We start from the raw sequence: 22,016 nt of genomic DNA on the forward strand, positions 1-22,016 counted from the left end.
ACCGGAGAATAATTGGAGTAAATAACAACAATGCACTGACTAATCTCAAATAATGATGAAATCAAAGAACATAAACAATGATCAAAAATGTGAGTATAATATGATTAAACAGCATTTGCACTGCAAACGTTCTGGCATCACTGCTTTACATAAGCAGAAAATCAGTTTTCTTCACCTAACTTTTCAGTCATCTCTGAGCTGCCCTCACCACCAGGGGCCCCTGTTCATTGTCATCTGTGATTAAACAGATCATGATTTAACTCAAGGACATTCACAGAGTTGTACCTAAGCCACTCCTGTATGGTCTCGGCTGTGTGGGATCAGAGAACTGCTGATCACGGCAGTGATTCTTCTGGTTTTGACTTTCTACTGTTTATCTCATAACCTGATTGAAAAATTATTATCTAAAGTCACAAAGGTGCAGGTGCAGAAATTTACATTAAAACATGTGCAGTCCTGTTGTTTCAGCTTGTTGCACAGATCTTAGAAGTTAAGGATCTGTCACACGTATTAATATAATTTGACAGTGTTTGTCTGACAGGTTTGGGCAAGTTCAGAAGAAAACGAGATCCTTGGCCTGAGCCACACGTATGTGCCCATTTGCAGTATGCCAGAGTTGGTGCACAAATCCAAAAATGTCTGTAATCGTCAGGTTTGTCAGGAGAAAGACTTTGCTTAAAATAAGGGAAAACATTTTCATGCACGTCTCCAGTTTACCAGACAATGGACAGATCATTCCATAAGAATGTAGACGTCTAATGAAAAACCTCAGCCATCACACATCAGAAACCTGTCTGTCTCCTGTATAGCACAATACCTGGATCACCTCATGTGCCTCATTTGATCGAGTTTTGCATGAATGCCGTAAGACAGTGACAGGTGTGTCCTAATGTCGTGATCTGTATAATTAGTGTAAATGAATACCAGATAGAGATGGTGGTTTATTCCAGTTTGACTTGGTGGTTTCTGGAGTCAGACAAACAAAAACATGCGTGCGTCAATGGCAGGATTACCTCAATCAAAAGTGGTACCGCTTTTGTGTTAAGGCCCAGTGACGTCACTTATTTCTTTGTATGCATTTGTTTTCTTGAGGACTCATCACACCCTGGACACGGCCTTTTATTACAGAAAACTGTGACAGATAAATAGCTAGATGCAAGAATAATTTCTTTCCGCTGGACCCCAGTGTGACCCCTAATATTAAGGTAGGGACAGTTTCACCGAGAAGGAACCCTGCTGTCAAGTGTCCTGTAAGGGGGCGTTTCATGTTTTGAGGATAATCTGTCAATCACTCTCAGAGAGAAAACAACTGGCAGCTGTTTTTCTGGCCTCACCCAGACCTTACCTGTCCACAACCGTCAAACAGTCACATTTCAATGCATGAGGCAAACACACCCACATTCTTTACCTCATCTGGCACCACATAAATAACAGACGGAGCACCCTCATTAAACAGGAGTCATTTTGATCTCTGCAACAGGTACGTAGTGGGTATTGCTGCTTATTTGTAATGACTGCAAGACACATAATAATTCCAGATTTAAGATCCTTAATTTAACTTTGCTTTTTTTTCCCCCTAGGAAAAGTCTTTCTACTGCTCTTGTCATTAAGAAAACATGAGTGATAGTAAGTCCTCTTGATTCACTTTTAATTATTTTCGATAATGCTTCAAGATACTGTTCTGTGTAGAACTCCATTCAAAAGTTTAAAGTCACCTCTTATATTGATGTTTTTCTTCTTTCAGTGGCTGCTATTCTAACACAGATACAAACAGTATATTTCAGACAGAAAATGTGTTCTTTAAATTTGAAATGGTTGTGGCTCCAAAAGATAAAAACCTAACTTAAGTTCATTGATTTTCAGTTGTCTATGCAAGAAAAGTGAAGGTGGCCACAGATGAAATGATTATTGATCATCATAGTAGTTATCTTGTAAATAGCCTGTTTTTCTTTGGGGAAAAAAGGGAAAACCTTTTATTCCTGTTAATTTCTATTTATAAAGCAGGGTTATGGTAAAGCAACACGCATGTTAATATGTGGTCATCAATATGTGCACCTGACATCGGGATGTTTTCCTCTAAGTGTGGAGAAAAAAAACCTACCAATTCTAAGTTTAAGATTGCTGGTGATTTCTTATGTTCTTCATGAACTGTTGCTCAGAGTTGTCTTTGTGTGTCTATTAAAAGCATGAAAGACCATTCAAAAAAATAGAACAGTCCTCCCACCCATCTTCCTGTGCTCAATCAAATTTTTTGGCAGGCGATCCCATACATTTCAAGGGTGCAGTATATAATTACTACCTTGTTCTGTGAACACTGTGCTTCAGTTAATTGGTGGTAACGCCCAAGCAGGCGAGCAGCATTTCACAGCTGTTGGGTTCACTGTTGCTGCTGACATGAACACCAACAACAGTAGGCTTAACAATTAATATCCAGGGGGAGAAAATCAGCTTTCGTGTAGCTTGTGGAGGCATTTTATGGTTTTTGTAGGTAGGGGGCAATTTCCATATTTTATGTTAATCTGCACATCTCTGACTTTGCTGTTTGTTTTGTTTTTTTCTCGTCCCATCACAGCCGAAGAGGTGAGTCAGTCTGCGTCCTCACTGACACGTTTGCTGTTACCCATGACTTAACAGCAAACGTGTACTTATGAAGCTGTTTCCCTCTCTTAGGCACAAGCTGAGGATTTCTCAGGAGAAGAGGGCTCAGGAGGTGAGGGCTCAGGAGGGGAAGGCAAAGGCCAGGTGAGACACTTTGCACCTTCCTGTGCTTCATACTGTTTTGCCTCACCAGCTGATTAATTGATTTTGTCCTGCTCATGTGTTTATTTCCCATTACCTTTTACAGGGGAAAGGAAAATCAAAGGTAGGAGAATCACTACCTTTATGAAATGAAACTATGCAGCTAATCATCTCAGTTTTTTTTAAGAACTTCTGTCAATATTTGATCTGATGGCTGTTTAGGGAAGAGGAGGTGGACGTGGAGGTCGTGGGGGCGGTGGAGGCGGTGAAGGAGGTCGTGGAGGTCGTGGGGGCGGCGGAGGCGGTGAAGGAGGTCGTGGAGGTGGAGGCGGTGGTGGTGGCGGTCGCGGAGGTCGTGGAGGCAAATGAGGTCATGGTTGTGACTGAACCGCCATTCTTTGATAATGCTTGTAAAGAATGAAATAGATCTCTATTAAATCAATCATGAAAAAAAAAAACAAGACTGGTTTATTGTTTCAACGCATGAATCAGTGTCTGACTCCACGTTTAACACATGCATCCAAAACAGATGCAATTTTACAGCTATGTGTATTAAAGGACCAATACGGAGTTATGATAAAGCAACATGCATGTTAATATCTGCTTTTTCATGTTATTATTGCGCACCTGACACAGGGATGTTTGCTTGTTTAAAGGTTTTTATTTTCTTTTTTCGAAAGTTCTTTTAATTTCCATTTTGTCACATCCAATCGTACAACGCAGTCATTGTGCACGCAGACACACACTTGTGCATAAAGGTCAGTCCGTGGATAGCAGGATCTTTTCATTGTCCACATTTGAAAATACACTGTAAATGAATAATGACATGCATCCAAAAACAGAGGAAAAGCCCCCCAAAAGAACATGATAACAGAGAAGAAAGAATATTAAAATTTTGACATGAGGTGTTTAAAATGTGGAGGAAAACAACTTACCAATTATAAGTTTTCAGCTTCTTTTAGAATGGCTTGTGATTTCTCATATTCTTTTTTAATTGCTGCTCAGCGTTGTCTTTGTCTCGATGCTTTCCAAACAAAACAAAATCTAATTGTGACGAGGACTTCCTGCAGCCTAAAAGCGTGCATGACCATTCAGAAGAATTGCAAAGTCCTCTCACCAATCATAAATCTGAAGTTGGTTTAATGTGTTTCCGTACACAGGAAACAAAATTGGCACCAGCGGCCCAAAAGATCACTAATTAACGAGTATTATGCTGTGTGCTTTATCGGCACCAAAGAGAATGGAGCAACTAATTGCCCTTTTGAGTTATTCCCACAAATGAACACCCCTAAAACACTTTTGCTGTAGCATAGAATACTCACAAAGAGATATATGTGAATTAATGAGTTTTATCAGTGCCAGTAGACAGATTTTGCTACCTTTGGACAGAGTCAGGCTAGTAGTTTTTAATGCTAAACTGAGTTAACTGAATGCTGCTGGTAGCTTCATATCAAAACTCTCAAATTCTTAATTAGACTAATCCACAAACTTAACAACTTCCTCTCTATAATGACCTGCTGAGTGCCACAAATAGTGATCCATATAGGTGTCCAGCACCTTTTCTTTAAACTGTTTCAGTGTAGTTTCTGGTGCAACCTGATCCTCAGAGAGCGCTCCACAACAGCAGCCACATCTGTGTGAGTTCCTGCTGGCATTTTTCTGCAGCAGCATTGTGGTGAACTGTCAGTGAGTCACTGTTGTATGTTGCTGGTCTCGTCCTCGTGTTCGAGATGACACCAGGGGTGTTCATGCTTTGTTGTTGTTGTAAATCGTTCATGTTGCCAACATTAACAGTGTTCAGGACAACAGTCTTTGGTGTGTCTGTAAAAACATGATATTCACCTTCATTCTGGTTGCTTCCCACGCTAGATTTTGTTGTTTTACTGCAATTTTCCTTCGTATATTATATATTCTATATTACATAATTTTCCCAGTAAAAGTCAGCTTTTGTCAATGTTAGTTCCCCCAAATTTAAAATTACATAATTAATGTCCTTTGTGTAGTTTGTCACACTGATACGCCATCTGTTATTGTTTCACAGCAGACAGTGTGTGCATCACTGAGTCACTCTCCTTCAGTCAAAACGCTGATTGGACCCAACTCAACCCTGCTGTCATATTTATCCATTGACAAATATTTATGCCAGCATAAATTTCTTTATCCAATAAAATGTTCCCAAAATGTGACTGCCCAGTGGAGCCTGAGGGTATTTTCAAAAATATACGCGACTACATTACATTCACTCAAATTTTTCAGTTGAAAGAAAATGCAAGTTATACATTTTGACTGTATCCATTTGGCTTCGTATCCATTTATATTTTACAGCTGAATAGAAAATGTATGCATGCAAAATTGCTCATTATCTGCTGTTTGTTTCCATAGTGATACAATGACTGACATGTTGCATAATGCAACAAATTGCCACTTAACACAAAACGCAAAAAGATAGGATATTAACTCCATGACATAATGTGGGAATATTTAGTAATGTGCATCATATAGTTTCTCTAACAAAACATCTAAAGCAAAAATCTTATCTCTGTGGTCAAATTTGCATCAGTGAAGGGGTCCATGAATGAAAAAAAAGGACAACCACTGCTTTAGATGATTTGCAGTAAAGTTTAATTATGAGGAAAAAAAGATGACAGCGGTGGAATAATGACACAGAAAAGAACAGGCTGCTACAGTATGTGGCTTTCCATTAAGACACTTTATTTGATGTTTCCTGCCAGAATAGTGGATTTACAGCATCAGGACATGTGAGTTTCAAAGCAGTGGCAGAAGCTGCAGCAAAGTTAGACAGTTTTAGAAACATTCAGACAGGACAGGCAAAACAGGAATTTTGACAGGCGAGATTGCTCAAAATTACAAAAATTATAAAACATGTTATAAGGAAGCATTATTTTTATGATCTCTTTTTTTTAATAACAAATTCAACCAAAAACACGAAAATTCTGTGGATTGTTGCCTGGAGGAGATGCTCCCGGTGTAGTGCACACAAACTATACATAAGAATTAAGATATGCCACTTAAAGTCGACTCATTATTGCTGTTGGGGGTTCTGGGATGTGGAAAAACAAGTTAGGCTTGTTTATGTGCAGTAATGTAACTTAAAGGATTGTTGACACATTCTCAGACGGGGGACATACTGTTCTCTGATCAATTAAGTTTCTTGATTTACCCAACGGCAGCCTTCTGGAAAAAGCTAATCAGTTATTTACAGAAGTCAGTCTATGAGTGGAAACCAAACAAAAACAGCTCAAGGAATTTCCAGTTATTGGTCCATCACATTTCATTAAGGCTCAGTGGGGGGTGCTGCGTCACATCTATAAAAACAAACAAGAAGGGCAAGGTATTAACAGTCATACTGCCTAGTCCAGTATAAGATTGGTATCTGTGTGTCCTAACTACCTTCCTCACTGCTTCAGAAGAGCCCGTTGACCTGCTCAGTCTCAGGGTCCAGGTCGATGTCATAGAAACAAGGCCTGGTGGGCAGGCCGGGGATTGTGGGCATCTGAGAAAAACAGTAAGGGAATACCGTTTTTGAATCACAGACAATTATATAAGGTTGATTCTGCTCATTTATGTGCTGTTATATTGTAGACACATAATGTAGCTTATGGATCAAGCTAAACAAACAGACACAAAAACTTGAGATGAACCTGCTGCAAAAGAACGCTTACCGTGCCGACCAGCGGGAACAGGAAGCCGGAGCCCACACTGGCTCGAATGTCTCTGATTGGCAGGACGAAACCTGTGGGCACACCCTTCTTGTCTGCCTCGTGAGAGAGCGACAGGTGAGTCTTCGCCATGCAGATTGGCAGATTGCCGAAACCCTGCAAGGAGAAAAGGAGACAGAACTTCATTGGATCTTAAACAAAGGGATTCTTCATCCAATAATGCAGACTTAAACTGACAGCACAAGCCAGAAAACAGGCCCGACAAGACAGACGAAAGACATGCATCGAAGATAGGTGCTGACCTGTTTGGTGTAGAGCTCCACCTTGCGTTGAGCCTCTGGGAGAAGCTCAATGTCGTCCGCTCCGTAGATCTTCTGGCCAATTATTCGGATCTTATCAGCAATGGGGAGCTAAAGAGGAATTTGAAGTATACACACTGCCGTGAGTCAGGTCGACTTAAGTTGATCTGATGACTCAGTAATTCCAACGAGACAGTTTCGGGCCCAAATATATGATGCAATTTTAAAAACTTTTTAAAAAATATTTTTTTTACTTATACTGACAAACTGGATGCCTGTGAAAGAGGGCATCTCTTAGAACATTATCTTTTATCTTCAGTGTTGCTGATTATATATATTTTCCAGCAAATTAATCCATGTACTTAACCTCCACCAACCAAGAGATTTACAGAAAAGAAAACAGCAGGTGTGATTGTTCCATACCTCTAAATCATAGAGGAACTTGAAGTTGCTGGGGGCCTCAGAGGCCCTCTGGACAGCCTGGCCCAGAGCCACCGCACCGGCTCCACCCTCAGCCCAGTGGGAGCAGCGCACAGCGTCGAAGGCTCCGGCGGCTTTGGCCATGCTGCAGACCAAGTCCAGCTCAGCCTCAGTGTCTGTCCTGAAATGTGAAGCAGGATGACAAAAGACATTAGAGATATGAGGGCACAGGAAACTCCAGATAATTCTCTGTCATAACGGAGAGACAGTATACACAATCATTTGATCCATTATTAATAAAAAAATATCGATCAGTTCATCAGTTAAATAAAAACAATTTCTCTGTATATTTGTGGTCATATAGACCATGTTAGTCCTTTTTTCTACTTTGTCGTCATCCATCACTTACTTGAAACCATTTACAGCCACCACCACGGGCACACCAAAGTGCTGTGCATTCTCTATCTGCTTCCTCATGTTGCTGCAGCCCTTCTCCAGTAGCTCAAGGTTCTACATGCAAGTACACATAAACACACACAACATAAATAAAAAAAAATAAAAATTCAACTTTATTTTTATTGGACGACATAAATGTTTAATGTAGATGCTTTTAAAAAAGCAAAAACTGTTTATCTTGAATATCTGTATAGTAGTATAATGTTTTCACCATACCATGTAGCCCAGATACAATCTAATAAATACACAATGATAATATCTGACATTATTCTACAGCTCATCAACAGAAATATATCATTACAAATAAAGATCGCACTTTGCTCAGCTGCTGTTATGCATTACCTCCTCGATGTATTCTTTAGGCAGCGGCATCCCGGCAGTGACCTGAAAGAAAATGTTTTTTTGTTCAGTTCAGAGTTCAAATACTGAACACTGAGCCCTCCAAATCTTGCACTTCGGAGACAGATTTGAATCGCTTTCCCTCAGTTTGCCTCAGGATTATCAAGATGCTATCAACGTGTGTGTGAGTGCTCTGTTACTTCTGTCTGACGTCGACTCTGCAGCAAATGTAATTAGAATCTCAGCAGTTTGTTGTCATTCCCTCAAGGAGGGTGCAACATTACTTGTGTGCAGAAGGAAATTTTCTTGTGATTGTTTTGATGCTGATCTTCAGAGCTCATGATGGAGAAAGGCAACATCATGCAAATTTATTTTTTTTTTTAAAAGAAAAGAAAGAAATAAGCCAGAGCATGAATTTTTCAATTTTTTTTTTTGATTTTTTTTTTCGGCATAGACACCTTTATTAAGCAGAAGACAGAGAGGAAATACGGGAAAGAGAGGGGGATGTGACATGCAGCAAATGACCTCCGGCCGGAATCGAACCGGGGTCGGCTGCGTATATGGCATGCAATTTAACCACTCAACCACCTGCGCGCCTTGTTTTTCAAATTTTAAAGCACTGAAATAATTATCTTGTGATTAGGATGCTGAGCGGAACTCATGCAAACCCACCGTTGGTCCTCCTCCGTGCATCTTCAGGGCTCGGACAGTGGCCACCAGCACCACCACGTGGGGTCTCAGGCCTGAGTAGCGGCACTTGATGTTGAAGAACTTCTCCATGCCGATGTCAGCACCGAAGCCAGCCTCAGTCACTGTTGGGCAAAATTGACCATGGTTCTGATATGGTACTGTCGTACAACATCTGTTACATCCTCATTAGTACAATCAACACTGGAAACCATGTACTGTAGCACTGCAGCACCAGATCAGGCAGGAAAAATCTATGCAAACATGCTATCAGCTATTTTCTAAGCTCCACTTACCTACAAAGCCCTCAGGTCCAACCAGCTTCAAAGCTATTTTATCAGCCAGGATGGAGGAGTTGCCATGGGCGATGTTGGCAAATGGGCCAGCATGGACAAACACAGGGTTTCCCTGCAGATTCAGATGACTCACATGTGACACAATAACCATAACTCAAGGCAATGTCATCCCTCTGGCATGCAGAAGGGTTTGGAATATTAAAATACAAACAGACATTTTAAACCACCACCAACAACAACAAACAAATGGAATGCAGATTGTGAGATTTGTATATCAGTTTATAGAACGCACTTTGTAAATATAAAAAAGACTGTAAATGCACACATTTTAACATGGTTCAAAATACAAGCGCTCTCACACTAATATTTTTTGGCTTGTACAGCTCTTTCAGATAACCTTTATAGGTTAGCAAAGTTTCACCCACCTCCAAGGTCTGCATCAGGTTTGGCTTGATGGCATCCCTCATTAGCACAGTTAGAGCACCACTCACACCCTACAGAGAGAAATCGTACATTATAGGAGCCTTGTTTAAGCAGTAGATTGCCTGGTCACAAAGGAGACTCCAGCCTACTAACCAGGTCCTCAGTGGTGATGGGCTCTCCGCTGCGGCTGGTGGCCACAACCATCTTGGCCAGACGCTGACGCATGTCCTCAAGGCTGCTGGTGAGGGCGAGCACCGCCATGATTTCACTGGCCACCGTGATGTCAAACTGGGCCTGAAGGACAGAGAGAGACATAGCACATGTCAGTTTATTGTATTTTTCATTGTTAAAGGATAGGATAGGATGATAAAGGCTCATTTTCTATTTTCCTATAATCTATCTAAACTGATATGTCTTTCTATTATTGAACGGAAGCAAATCTGTAAAGTGACTCAATTTCCCCCCAGGATAAATTAAGCTTTTCAGATTCTGATTTTCTATTACTACATATGGTGGTTCTAATTTATTGACAAACAGCTTTACGGATCTCTTTACCTCTCTTGTGTGTCCCTTTTCAGTTGGTGACTGGCCAATGGTGATCTTCCTCAGGAAGCGATCATTAGTATCCAACACTAAATCAACACATAACGAGCACATGAGCATAGATAGATAGATAGATAGATAGATAGATAGATAGATGCAGACAATGAGTCACGAGTATCAAGAGATGTCTTGGGTGTTCATACCTCTCTGCCAGGTGACAGAGCTCGGCTCGATGTCCAGGCGGGCAAAGCGGGTGATCTCTTCCTCAGTCAGTGTGGAGGGATCAGTCTTTTCAATGCCTAGTTTCTAAATACAAATATAATAAGGGAAACTTAAATACCAGAAGCATGTCCTTCTCTAGGCTGTGTTAAGTGAAACTGAAACCCAAAACACCACCACTCACTTTAAGTCTGTTAATCTGGATGGGGGAGAAAGTTCTCTGTCCTCCACTGAGTGGGACCAGGCGGTTATACAGCGCCTGAGGATTTATACAGAGAGAAATTTAACCATCAAAATCCATTAATTAACCTGCAAACAGTGTATTATGACAACAGTAACAAGGTGGAGTACTCACCTTGTCAGATTGTGTGGCCTCGTGGAACATGCGAGCGTCAATGGCTGCAGCCACCAAATTGTTGGCCGCTGTGATGGCGTGAATGTCACCGGTGAGATGGAGGTTAAACTAAAATGAACAGACCCATTATTAAATGCAATCTTGGCCATGAACAAATATCTTAGTTTTTAACTTGAAACAGCAGTGTAGTACCTCTTCCATAGGGATGACTTGAGAGTATCCACCTCCTGCAGCACCACCTGCAGGCAGAAGATAAAATTGCAGGTTCTAAACCACCAAAAACGCCCATTTCAACAATCTCTCACTTAACGTAATTTATTCCAGAGCTCACCTTTAATACCAAAGGTGGGTCCCTGAGAGGGCTGTCGGACACACGCAAACACATTGAGCTTCATGTGGGCTCCCAAGGCCTGCACCAAGCCGATGGTGGTGGTGCTCTTTCCTTCACCAAGAGGGGTGGGTGTAATTCTGCAGACAGAAAACTTTAATCAGTAGGGACCTTCTGGTCTACTTTCTCGTCCCTGTTACATATACCATTAGCATCTTTTTATGTACAAACAGAGACAAAATTCATAAACAATTTCAACATTTTCCCCAGACAGAAATCCTATCGTACTACAGTGAGAACAGCAGAGTACAGTATAGCAGATAAAGTGCTGACTGCCTACCCAGTGACCACCACATATTTGCCATCTGGCTGTGCCTGCAGACGTTTTATGATATTCAGCTGGACCTTGGCCTTAGTCTTGCCATAGAGCTCCACCTCATCGGAGAGCAGGCCCACCTCTCTTGCTAGCCGGTCGATGGGCTTCGGCACACAGGAGCGTGAAATCGCAATGTCACTGTAGGGAGACGAAACACAAAATCACCTTTTCATCTGCACAAATAAGGAAAACAGGAAAGACTGAAAGAGCACATTCAGTGAGCAGTTCAAAAGATCAGCTGATCTTGCTTTTGGATTATTAAATTTAACAAATCATTCCGTGACAAGTTAACAGAGCACATGACTAAGAAAGGGAAAATGAGGAGACAAACCTTGGCACGGGCTTCTGGAGGTTGAGCTTGGTGTAAGAAATGTTCCAATTCCCTGATTTATGGCTGTCCAGGAAACGCTTTGCGCTTAACACTGTGTTCTAAAGACACACACAAACACATTAACACTATTTGTTTTACAATCTTATATTCTCTGTTGTCACATAATGTGTATGCAAGCAAAGATAATACAGAAGCATCAGATCATTTAGCTGCAATAAAAATGCAATTTCTGCAGCACTGTGACAAATCATGACAAAATAACTGAAAGTGCAGATCCAGTCATGTTCTCAACAATGCTAACACTGTTAGGTGGTCTCATATGACATACACAACAAGCATCTGACAAATAGAGACAGTGTAGTTCAGGACCTTACCGCCATCAGCATGGCCACAGTCATGGGTCCCACACCACCAGGCACAGGGGTGATGAAGCCGGCCTGCTCCTTAGCTGAAGCGTAGTGGACATCCCCCACCACTCGCTTCCCACTTGCTTTAGACTTATCTGAAAGACAAATAGAGAACCTCTGATGAAGACACCGTAAAGATTACCTCTGACCTTTAAAGTGGACTGATTAGCTCGAGGAAGTCCAACCTGGAATGTGGTTGATTCCACAATCAATGACCACTGCTCCCTTCTTGATCCAGTCTCCTTTTACCATCTCTGCTTTCCCGATGCCAACAACCAGGATGTCTGCTTTGCCAACCTAGATGAAAAAACAGTGATGGACAACAAGAGAACAGAATATGTAACAACAGCTGTGTTTACCTGGCCCCCAAAATTCCAATAATATTCAGAATAATTAGTCTAATCAGAATAGAAATGCCTCATGTTAACACATCAATCAGAAGGAGAGCACAATATTAACACCTGATAAATATGTAACACTTAATCCTAATTATTTTTCTGTGGTTGGAATAAGAATTTTGTTTCTGCCCATGTTTGTTTCAAGTGGGGCTATCATTCGGTTACATTGCTTCTAGCAAGGGACAGAAACATGGCGGTAGTAAAACAGAACTATATACTGAAATACTGTCCCACATTGTAATCACATTTATATCATGCATTAATAGAAATATTTTAAATCTTGTCAAACCTGATGTTATCATTTGTGCCACAAAATGGCAGATGGTGATCTTGGTTATGGAGTTTCATGCAACAATCAACAAGTTAGACTTAGGTCGCTAATTATTCGACGAACAAAATGCTTAATCACCTTTTCACATTTAAATTCCATTTTAGTCAAATCAGTAGAATGTTTTAGTCCCTTTTGAACCAGGCAGTTCATGCTATGTCCAGGCGAGACTGTCAATGTGTCTTTGTTCAAAAGTTTGCTTTTTTGAGAAAGAAAGCCCTGTCTGGGTATGTTTGAACTGAACCCATTCACACCAGATAAAATACGCCTACATGAAAACATCAGAGCTCGCATTACAGTCTCTGCTTGCTTTGATGTGTGGGCACATAATGGCTAATGCGACTGGGATGGAGGTGTGACTGATGTACCTCTCCAGGCAGATCGACAGTTTTAGAGTGGCAGGTGGTGACGGTGGCATGGTTCCACAGCAGCAGGTCATGCATTGGCGCGCCCACAATCTTGCTGCGGCCGATCACTACCGCTCTCTTCCCCGCCACCGACACACCTGTAGACGTGTGAAGTGCACAATCCATCGATTAATTCCCACCTCACAGCACAGCTGTTTGTTTTTTTTCTTAGAGGATGTGTTGGAGTGTTAATTGCTGTGGGTTTACCAGTCTGTCTGATGAGCTCCATGCAGCCATTTGGGGTGCAGGGGATGAAGCAGTCACCCAGGTCCCCACGAGACAGCTTCCCCGCATTTATGCTAGTCAGCCTGTGCACAGACCAGAACACATTATTTTTTTTCTTTTAACCAGACTTGAAGGACACAAAGAAATACTTAAAAAGAGGAGAAAGCAACTGGATCTTTAATCAATGTCTGTGCCTACCCGTCTACATCCTTCTCTGGGGCCACGGCATTGGTGACTTTCTCTGTGTCGATCTTGTGGATCGAGTCTAAGGGCAGCTGCACGATGAGGCCGTGGAAAGACGAGTTCTCATTCACCTCTGTGATGCTGTGAAGAACCTGCAGACAGACATGCAGTCAAGTAGTCTTGTTACCGTGTTAACCTTACAATTTGTTATGGAGCCAATAGCGTGGCAAATCCCAAACTTGACTTTAATCTAACTGTGCTGAAAAACATCATCAACAGTAGAATTTAAGGACCTGCAGACTTTACTGGGCACTATAACAAAATCAAACGTGTCTTACTTCGTGTGTGTGTGGATCATGCAGAAGAATAGAACAAAAGATGATAATATTTCAAATCCATCCTCACCTCCTCCTCTGTTGCAGTCTTGGGAAGTCTCATATGTGTGGCATTTATTCCAATCTGTGTACACAGAAGGAGAGATTAGGTTGGGTTATAGAACTTACTTAAGTAGAAGTGTGGCGTTAATATGGAATGACAACAAAATGATATTTTCACCTCTGCTGCTGCCTTCAACTTCATGCTAATGTACAGATTCGAATCATCCCGGTCTCCAACCTGCAAAGACACAAAGCATCACTTTGCCTGCCTGTATGAAGGAATATTCTTTTATCTTAACCACATTGTGCAGCCTGACCTTGCAGGGGAACACAATGGCACTCACAAGACACTAATTCTTACCTTCTTATCTCCATGAGAAAGTACAAAGTAGTTAACAAAAACATCTCTTTATGTAGTGCAAAGTTACCATTCTACACTTACTTGTAAAACCACCAAACCAGGTCTGAAGTTGGGGTCCTGAAGTTTCATCTGCCCCACATCCTTCTTCAAGCATTCCCTCACCTGCCTGTGAACCGAAGAATAAAAACCCAACAGGAATTTTTAATCCGTATGCAGTGACAGGTGGACCATAACAAAGAAAATGCGGAAGACCAGATGGTACACAAGCCAACTGCAGAAATCCCTTTTCTTTCCCTTGTAATGGTTACAGATTGTGTCTTCAGACGAACGCCATCTGGATATCTCCTGGTTAAAATTGGTAATCATTCCCCAGACCACAGCCATCAATCTCTGGTCTTTGCTTTATCTATATTCGTTTCATGGTTTGGTTAGGGCACTCGTGGGTGATCAGATACCATACAATTGGGAGATTAGGCAAAGTCAACCACTCAGAGACCAAACAGAGTGACTGACGCACAGTGACTGGACTTTAGCTTCTGTTCACACAATCAATCACACAACTAACCAGCTTTATTGATCTCAGCCACTGTGGAAGAGAGACAGAACAAGGTCACTTAAAAAGCTCCTCAACTAGACAGATTATCCTGTTTAAAGCACAGTGTGCGTCACATGGGCTCAATTGGCAGTGATGATAGAATACACCGTGTGATTAATATTGATTACTTTTAAATATGAATGCATGACTCCAATTTGAACTACCTTTCAAGTAGCCTCACGGTGCTGTTGCCCTAGTGACCTTTGCTTGATTAGTGTTTTAATTTCAAAAGGTTCAACAAATTATCAAATAGTATTAGGATAACAAATAGGAAATAATCTATGAATTCTTAAATACAGGGTTATTACAGAGTTTTATCATTTTACTCCTACTCAACTTTACCTAATCCCACAATGTTTTATAATCTTTTAGTTGTATCATTTAGTACGTTTTGTTTATCTGCAGCTCTTCATTTGTTGTTGTTCTTTCTTTTCCATTGCTGTAAAGCACTTTGTATCCCTGTTTAGTTAAGTGCTATATCATCATTATTATTATTATTATTATTATTATTATTATTATTATTATTATTATTATTATTATTATTATTATTATCATTATTAATATTATCATTCATCTTAAAACCCTGGACGATCTTAATTTCGAACATCAGGCGTTCCAAATGAAAAAACATCTTAGCTTTTCTTAAAGGCAAAGACGCAGAGTGGAACAATAACAATACATAATCTAGTCAATATAGTGGAAATAATGTACAGTAACATTACTACTGAAACTTGTTGACACACCATTTGACATACAATGTGCACTATGTTGCTGATTTACTTATTCATCTAGGGGCAGAGTCATAACAATCCTCCTCACAATGACGGATGATAAAAACTGTCTGTTCTGATATCTTCTTTCCTGGTCACTGATCAACTAGGGCTATATACGAATAAACAAAGGACATTCATACAATAAACAGTACTGATGCTGCCATGCTTTGATTGTTGCCCCGTGTCAATCCTCTGAAGAACAAAAATTTGGATAGGGGTTTATAGAAAACTGCATCTCCTAACTCACCAATAAGCCTATGTTTATGCAGATCACTTGTCCAGGACAATGAACTGTGTGTCAGCTTTTGTTGAGCTTCAGAGATAATCAATCTAAATACCCATACACACTGAAGGCATGCAGATCTGTGGAGAGGCTGTGTGTGCAGCATAAAATAATTACACTAATGAGGACGGTGAGGAGAAGTTAACAGGGTGCAGGCTGTCAGGTCTTGTGACAAGCACATGCAACTAAATGTCCAACACGTTGTGGTCTCTTTTCCAAATATATAAGCTCAGCCTTAACTTGGATTCAGTCAATATTTGACCTATGAATCATAAATATACCCATTTGCAGACTGAACTCAAATATTAAAACAAAAAGTGCATGATTGCTTGTTTTATGAGGGCTGTTTGCCAGTCTAACCACTTGAGGTCACTGGTCCAACAGGGCAAAGATCATATCCCACCATCACAGCTTCTTACATAATGCTGCAGGATTTACAGTCATTCAATGAGAAGTGTGCAATGGCCCTAACCATATGGGATACCATCAAATAGTAAAGAGTCACATATCAGCACATAAAGTTTGAACACATTTGACGTTAGACTAATCAAGAGAACTGTCAAGAAAACAAATTCCCCATGCAACTTGAGAAGGAGTCCACGGTCATTTATCAGCTGGTTATCAACAATAAACAGCAAGGCATGCTAACACACTTCATTCACGTGGACAGCGTCATTCATGTACAACTACTTCAAGCTAATGCATGATACTGTTGTGAAGCTGATATAAATAAAAACTGCATGCAAAATGTGTACCAGACTGGGATAATGTACAAAAGTGACGTTAACTTCAGCTGTAACTGAGTTAAGATAGCAAGTTAGCTGCTTAGTTAGCGAGTGCACAGCCACATGTTTCGTCAGGTAACGTTAGGTTACACTCATTGAACTATCTGTGCACCGTTCAGGATAAAATATTAAACTTACGCTGAAACCTCTTTGCCGCTTATGATTTGAGCCGACATCTCTTGGTGCTGAAAGTGTTGTAGGGTGCTGTTATCTCCTGCAGACTCGCTGCCTGACAAGACGAGGAGCGTGGTGGTGATTCGTACCAAAAACTTAAGTTGAGTGAAAAGGCGGCCAAGTCAAAGGTGGTAACGCAGGCTCTGTCCAAAAACCCCACGGTACCGCTGAAAATCTGCGTATTAACTTTCAGGAATAGCGTCGGACGTAGGACGTAGCCTCGCGAGTGGGCAAGGCGACGGGAAAGGGAGGGGCTACATACCTACTGTCAACTCTGAAAGCCAATCACATACTTATTATAACGCGCTAGTTTAACCTCTTAACCAATAGCATTCCCAGTTCTGGAACACCCCCCGCGAGTGGGCGGGACTTCAGAAGACGTTAGCGACACTGAGCATCAGCAGAGGGCAGCACTGCATTTACACACCGCTTGGGGAAAAAAGACAACAGTAGTGTTTTTAAGGGGACAACTTGACGTTTTATCGAGCTTGTTCTCATGCTTGCAAAGTGTCATCATTGTAATATTCTTTAGAAAGTTCAATAAATACTATACTTACATATCTGGCTTTACATCCGGTGTAAGACATGAAGAAATACAGAGAGCAATGGAGAGTACACTCTGTGTTTTGAGTGACAACGAAGACTTCCAAACGCTGGTATCAAACACTGCGAACAACCTCCACTTCGAAAGGTAAGTTGAGACCAGCTGCTAATTTGTTGAGCACGCAGGCCTTTTGGGCTCTGTCTGTTCCCCGGAGGATAACTGGACGTAACTCGTCATTGCGTGGCTTGTTTTGTTATTGAAGCTAACTTCCATTTATTTGCATAGCCTCTGTGGTTATAACGTTACTGTCCAAATCCATCGATACACCAAACTAAACAGACCACCTCTGTCTGCTTTTCTGCTTCTTTGCTTCAGGTCTAAGACATTGTTTGAAGAAATCCGTGCCTCCATTAACAACAATGATGAGGAGGACCGCTCCTTTTGGAGGCCTGTGCTACCTTGGGGTGGCGTCCTCACCATTAAGGCAGGACGTAAAGCCCTATCATGCACCCCCCTGTACGTGAAAATCAACCTTAAAAACACATGCACCATCGATGGCTTCCTCATGATCCTGTATGTGATCCTGCGGGAAAACCAGGGCTTTCCCAGGGAGCTGGCCGTCTTCCTCGGCAAGCAGTTTGTGGAGCATTTCCTCTACCTGATGGACTCCTGTGACTACACCACAGTGAAGATGCTGTGGATCTGGGACAGGATGTCTAAAAGGCAGTATCGCTCTGAGATCCGCCAGGCAGCGCTGGTGATCGACCTGTTTGGTAATGAACACAGGAACTTCACAGAGAACCTAGAGAACCTCATGTCCAACATTCAGGAGAGCCTGTGCACCAACTGGAGCTGCCCAACCCGCTTCCAGGAGTCCGTCAAGACTACAATCAACATCAGGTACTGTATACTGCACACAGGCAGTGTAATACCCTGGTGCCACAGAGTGAACTTCACCCCGTTTACATTAGGACAGGGTTACACAAACAGCTGTCTACTTTTTTCCGTATCAAATGTTAAAAATATCAAATTTCCTAGTGGACTTTGGTACTGTTGGCCCACTTGAGCACTTGGAACATCACTTGGCAATAGGTCAGCTGGTGTGCAGCTCTATTTTAGGGTTTCCTTTGCACCACTTGACTTGAACTTAAGGATCTCCACCCATTAATTTGTGAGAATCCACAAATTGTTTCAATCTGAAGTATTTTCGTTTCACAAAGTAGGTCTGTCTTAGATACCAGAGTGTTGTTGTGTGGCATAAGTCATTTCCATGTCTTATTATTTCTTTCTGACATTTTCTCCCAGCCCTCCTCATGAGCTGCCTCACAGAGACCCCATCCAGTCGGCCGTAGACGAGTTCTTCTGCCCCAAGCTCGTACTCTGCTCACAACTGGGGTGAGGCATGTGGAGGATGTTGTATCATCTAATGCGTTTCAGTCTTATTCCACCTCGTGACAAATCTGATTCTAACAGGTGTGATGGTCTGAGAGAGTTCTCTCAGAGGGTTTTTTGCCACGGACCTCCGCCCTTTGTCATTCTTAACATGCAGCAGTGGAAGTCAGAGGAACTGTCCTATGTTCCATACCATCTGGCTCTCTGTCAGCACAGGTACGAGGCTTCCATGTTGTGCTTTTGTTGGCTCAGTACTCATTATCATGTGTTCAGCAAACAGACACGGGACACAGATAAAAGAAAAAAAAACAGGATGCTCTAATCTTTATAATAATAATAACTTTATTTTTATAGTTTTTAAAATACACAGTTACAAAGTGTTTTATAACTGTTAATAAATGTCCTCACTATTATTTATGCTCTTACTTTTGGTTTCCTGGACAACATAAAAAAAGTTTTTTCCTCCACAGATATTCACTGGAGGGCGCCACACTCTTCAACAAGGAGGAGCATCACTACTCTGCAGCCTTCCAGATAGACGGCTGCTGGATGCACTATGACGGTCTGAGGGGAGACAATCTGATCCTACTACACAAGCCGCCAGAGCTCCTGCTGCTGTCCTCGCTGGTCTACATACGCACGTCTGACAAGTGAACTCAAAGCATTAGTCCATACCTCTTACAAATCTTTCGTTACAGCAATACCTTTTAATTATGTTTTATGATTTTGGTTTTTAAAAAATGAATTCTTCTCAGCTGTTGCTTCCAATGTTCCACCTGAACACTTGCAGAAATCTTACTGTGCCAAAAAGAAATAACTTCTTTTTGGCCATGCTTGGAATCCAAGAATGTATTGGACTATAATAGTTCTAGGTTGATTTGCATAAATCAAGCACATCTTTGGCATATTCAATTGAGTACCTGATAAGCAGCCTTGTACAAGAGATAATCTATCACATTCCCATCAATTCTGATGTTTAACTTCTTTTTTTTTCTTTTTTTTTTTTTTTTTTTACAGTAATGCCTTTTCCTACAATAAAAAAGGGTGCTTTTTCTATTTACACTTTGGTCTGAAGCCCAACTTAACCGGGCCAAGGTCCATGTCAGGTTAATATGTTATTGAAATTTTGTGTAAATTGTGGGCGAGCATTTAATATGATGAATAGATGTTAAAATACAAAGATTGAGGGCAGTCTGAAATGGGGCTGGGTGATATGCATGATATATATATCTCAGTATTTTGAAATCTAAGCAAAAGCACTTCATAAATGCAAAGACTCCAAATGTCTTCGGGATGACTATTAGTATTTTAAAGGTGCAATACGTATATTGGTTTAAACATTCAAGAATTAACCAAAAATGTAAACAGAATGTGAAGACATAACAGTTTTGACGTTACGATGAGGATGTGTATGTATTTTGTTGCAGAGATATCCACTGAAGTAGCATGCTAACCAGCTAGCCCTGTGCTTGAAAATCTCAGTCCAAAGCTGCTGTGCAACCAGTGTAAACACCCAGACAACCCAGGCAGTCCAGCTTACTGCACTGCTAACTGAGCTAGCTAGCTGACAGACTACAGTCATGGAACAGAATGCAGCTAGGGGCAGTTGGCAGTTACTTTGGCTGTACAAATTCAACAGGTAGCTAATCTTTACATATTGCTCCTTTAATATAATTAGATTTTTGATAAATAGTCATCAGTAATGGGGATATAATGATCAAGTGGGTAGTACAAGAGTCTTATAAGTTCAGAAAATCATTTAACTGTAATGAACCCTTTCAAACAAGCAAAAGATGGTACTCATGTCATAGCACAATATGACAATATAATATTGGTATATTGCCCAGCCCCAATGTCTCTTTTCTGACATTACAAGCTTAAATGTAACCTGTTTAGCTTCCAGAGCACTGAGCATTTTGATTGAGTTTCAGCATTAGCTCAGCACACCACAGTTGCCAACACAGGGAATATGTATTTGCATGTTTTTTAGTTTTTTTTTTCATAACCTCTGTGCCTCTGCAAAGGGAAGTTTCTGAAAGGGAATCCTGTCAAATGTAAATCCTTTATCATGATGAGTTTTCAATTGCTGTTTTTCTACACTGAGACTTTAAAAGACTTTAAAATGCAAATACAAATATTTTTGAGTAAACTTGTGTTCAGTTATTTTGTCACACTTGTGCATTGCATGGATGGGTACAACAGGAGCCACATAAAAGCAGACAGTACCTTTTAAGGCAGGCATTTATTTTAAACCGGGTACAACTGCACCACACAAACTGACTAAAATGTATGTAAAATGTCTTCAATCAAAACATGAGCAAATGTGAAAAGCTACTGTTTCTACACCTAAGGTTATCTTGTACTTCCAGTATTAATCCACAGGATATAAAATTCAAGATCATCACCTTACTCCAGACACACAATGGGGGAAATGTAAAAGAAGCAGAGTGGTCATTTGGCTAACATTGACATCAGTTTCAAAGGATTTTTTTTCTTTCAGACACAAACATCAGAGTGGCAGTCCATTGCAGACCAGGTGTTAGTCATCCATCTGCTTTCTTTGAACAAGCACTTTGGTGAAAGTGGTGGCAAAAACATGACATTGGTTAGGCCATAATAAAAACGCGTACAAACTCAATGTTAACATCCCTTCTTTTTGCAGATTCACGTTTGCAGATTTTCATCAGCTTCTCTTCCGAAACTCAATAAAGTAGTAGTTAGTGTACACCACAGAATTCTCATGACATTGTACAGAACAGCTAGATGAATCATGGCAGCAGCACATAATTACGCCTGCGTGATTTGTGCTGTGGCTGTGAAGTGACTAACAAAAACCAGTACAAGAGACAATCAGGTTACATAAACAATACAAATCATAATAATCATAAATACAAAAATAAGTCATTCACATCTTTCTAAAATAAAATGACATGTTTGCAGAAATACATTTGGGTTGCTTATGTGTTCAAAATAAAACAGAAATCAAGAGGAAAGTACTTCATATTGTGATGCAAACAATCCGCAACAAACTAAATGTCTCACCAGTGACAGCCTGACAAATGTCATTAAAGTTCTGTCTGTAGTAATGGTTTCTGTATTTATTTCAACAGGTTTAGATTACAAGGGTGAAGAGGAAGGTGTCCCGTCTAGTGTAAACAAGACCTTGTGGTGAAATATGTGGTATTGTTCGTTTTTTTTAAAAAAGGTGTATACATCGAATTTGGCCATGAATTAAAGGGTAACTCCACCAATTCTACACATTCATGTGTATTTAAAAAGTCTGGAGGAGTACT

General features: G+C 40.8%; 3 protein-coding genes across 3 annotated transcripts; 2 read left to right on the plus strand and 1 right to left on the minus strand.

The window, feature by feature from the left end:
• The first annotated feature begins 1,379 nt into the window (after positions 1–1,379).
• LOC115566017 (rRNA 2'-O-methyltransferase fibrillarin-like) lies at positions 1,380–3,184 on the plus strand. Its single transcript, XM_030391760.1, has 6 exons — positions 1,380–1,480; positions 1,581–1,626; positions 2,573–2,580; positions 2,671–2,742; positions 2,846–2,863; positions 2,962–3,184. Exons 2-6 carry the CDS (start codon positions 1,617–1,619, stop codon positions 3,106–3,108), a joined length of 255 nt encoding a protein of 84 aa, XP_030247620.1. The 5' UTR covers positions 1,380–1,480; positions 1,581–1,616; the 3' UTR covers positions 3,109–3,184.
• A 2,246-nt stretch (positions 3,185–5,430) lies between these two features.
• Positions 5,431–16,937, minus strand: mthfd1b (methylenetetrahydrofolate dehydrogenase (NADP+ dependent) 1b). Its single transcript, XM_030392173.1, has 28 exons — positions 16,752–16,937; positions 14,259–14,343; positions 13,995–14,054; positions 13,845–13,898; positions 13,455–13,591; positions 13,239–13,339; positions 12,993–13,129; positions 12,084–12,195; positions 11,866–11,993; positions 11,492–11,589; positions 11,125–11,298; positions 10,788–10,924; positions 10,649–10,695; positions 10,457–10,564; positions 10,286–10,360; positions 10,086–10,188; positions 9,895–9,971; positions 9,493–9,633; positions 9,342–9,410; positions 8,917–9,028; positions 8,606–8,745; positions 7,937–7,978; positions 7,548–7,648; positions 7,142–7,319; positions 6,722–6,829; positions 6,423–6,575; positions 6,151–6,253; positions 5,431–6,065 (listed from the first exon to the last, which is right to left on the minus strand). The coding sequence occupies exons 1-27, from the start codon at positions 16,787–16,789 to the stop codon at positions 6,164–6,166; spliced, it is 2,805 nt and encodes a 934-aa protein (XP_030248033.1). The 5' UTR covers positions 16,790–16,937; the 3' UTR covers positions 5,431–6,065; positions 6,151–6,163.
• Positions 16,938–17,177: 240 nt separating this feature from the next.
• dorip1 (dopamine receptor interacting protein 1) lies at positions 17,178–20,872 on the plus strand. The gene is made up of 5 exons (XM_030391900.1): positions 17,178–17,478; positions 17,707–18,231; positions 18,637–18,726; positions 18,805–18,939; positions 19,194–20,872. Exons 1-5 carry the CDS (start codon positions 17,393–17,395, stop codon positions 19,375–19,377), a joined length of 1,020 nt encoding a protein of 339 aa, XP_030247760.1. The 5' UTR covers positions 17,178–17,392; the 3' UTR covers positions 19,378–20,872.
• Positions 20,873–22,016: the final 1,144 nt, after the last annotated feature.

Source organism: Sparus aurata, chromosome 16, assembly GCF_900880675.1.
Source record: "Sparus aurata chromosome 16, fSpaAur1.1, whole genome shotgun sequence".
NCBI lineage: Eukaryota > Metazoa > Chordata > Actinopteri > Spariformes > Sparidae > Sparus > Sparus aurata.

What these genes read in the sequence shown, in the direction of transcription:
- mthfd1b (XM_030392173.1), bottom strand. Translation starts at nt 16,789, where the DNA reads ATGTCGGCTCAAATCATAAGCGGCAAAGAGGTTTCAGC. An exon ending in TGGACCTGAGGGCTTTGTAG is followed by an intron (nt 8,746 to 8,916) that starts GTAAGTGGAGCT and finishes TTTGCCCAACAG; the next exon opens with TGACTGAGGCTGGCTTCGGT. An exon ending in GTGGCTGTAAATGGTTTCAA is followed by an intron (nt 7,320 to 7,547) that starts GTAAGTGATGGA and finishes TTCACATTTCAG; the next exon opens with GACAGACACTGAGGCTGAGC.
- dorip1 (XM_030391900.1), top strand. Translation starts at nt 17,393, where the DNA reads ATGGAGAGTACACTCTGTGTTTTGAGTGACAACGAAGACTTCCAAACG. An exon ending in AAGACTACAATCAACATCAG is followed by an intron (nt 18,232 to 18,636) that starts GTACTGTATACT and finishes ATTTTCTCCCAG; the next exon opens with CCCTCCTCATGAGCTGCCTC. An exon ending in CTGGCTCTCTGTCAGCACAG is followed by an intron (nt 18,940 to 19,193) that starts GTACGAGGCTTC and finishes TTTCCTCCACAG; the next exon opens with ATATTCACTGGAGGGCGCCA.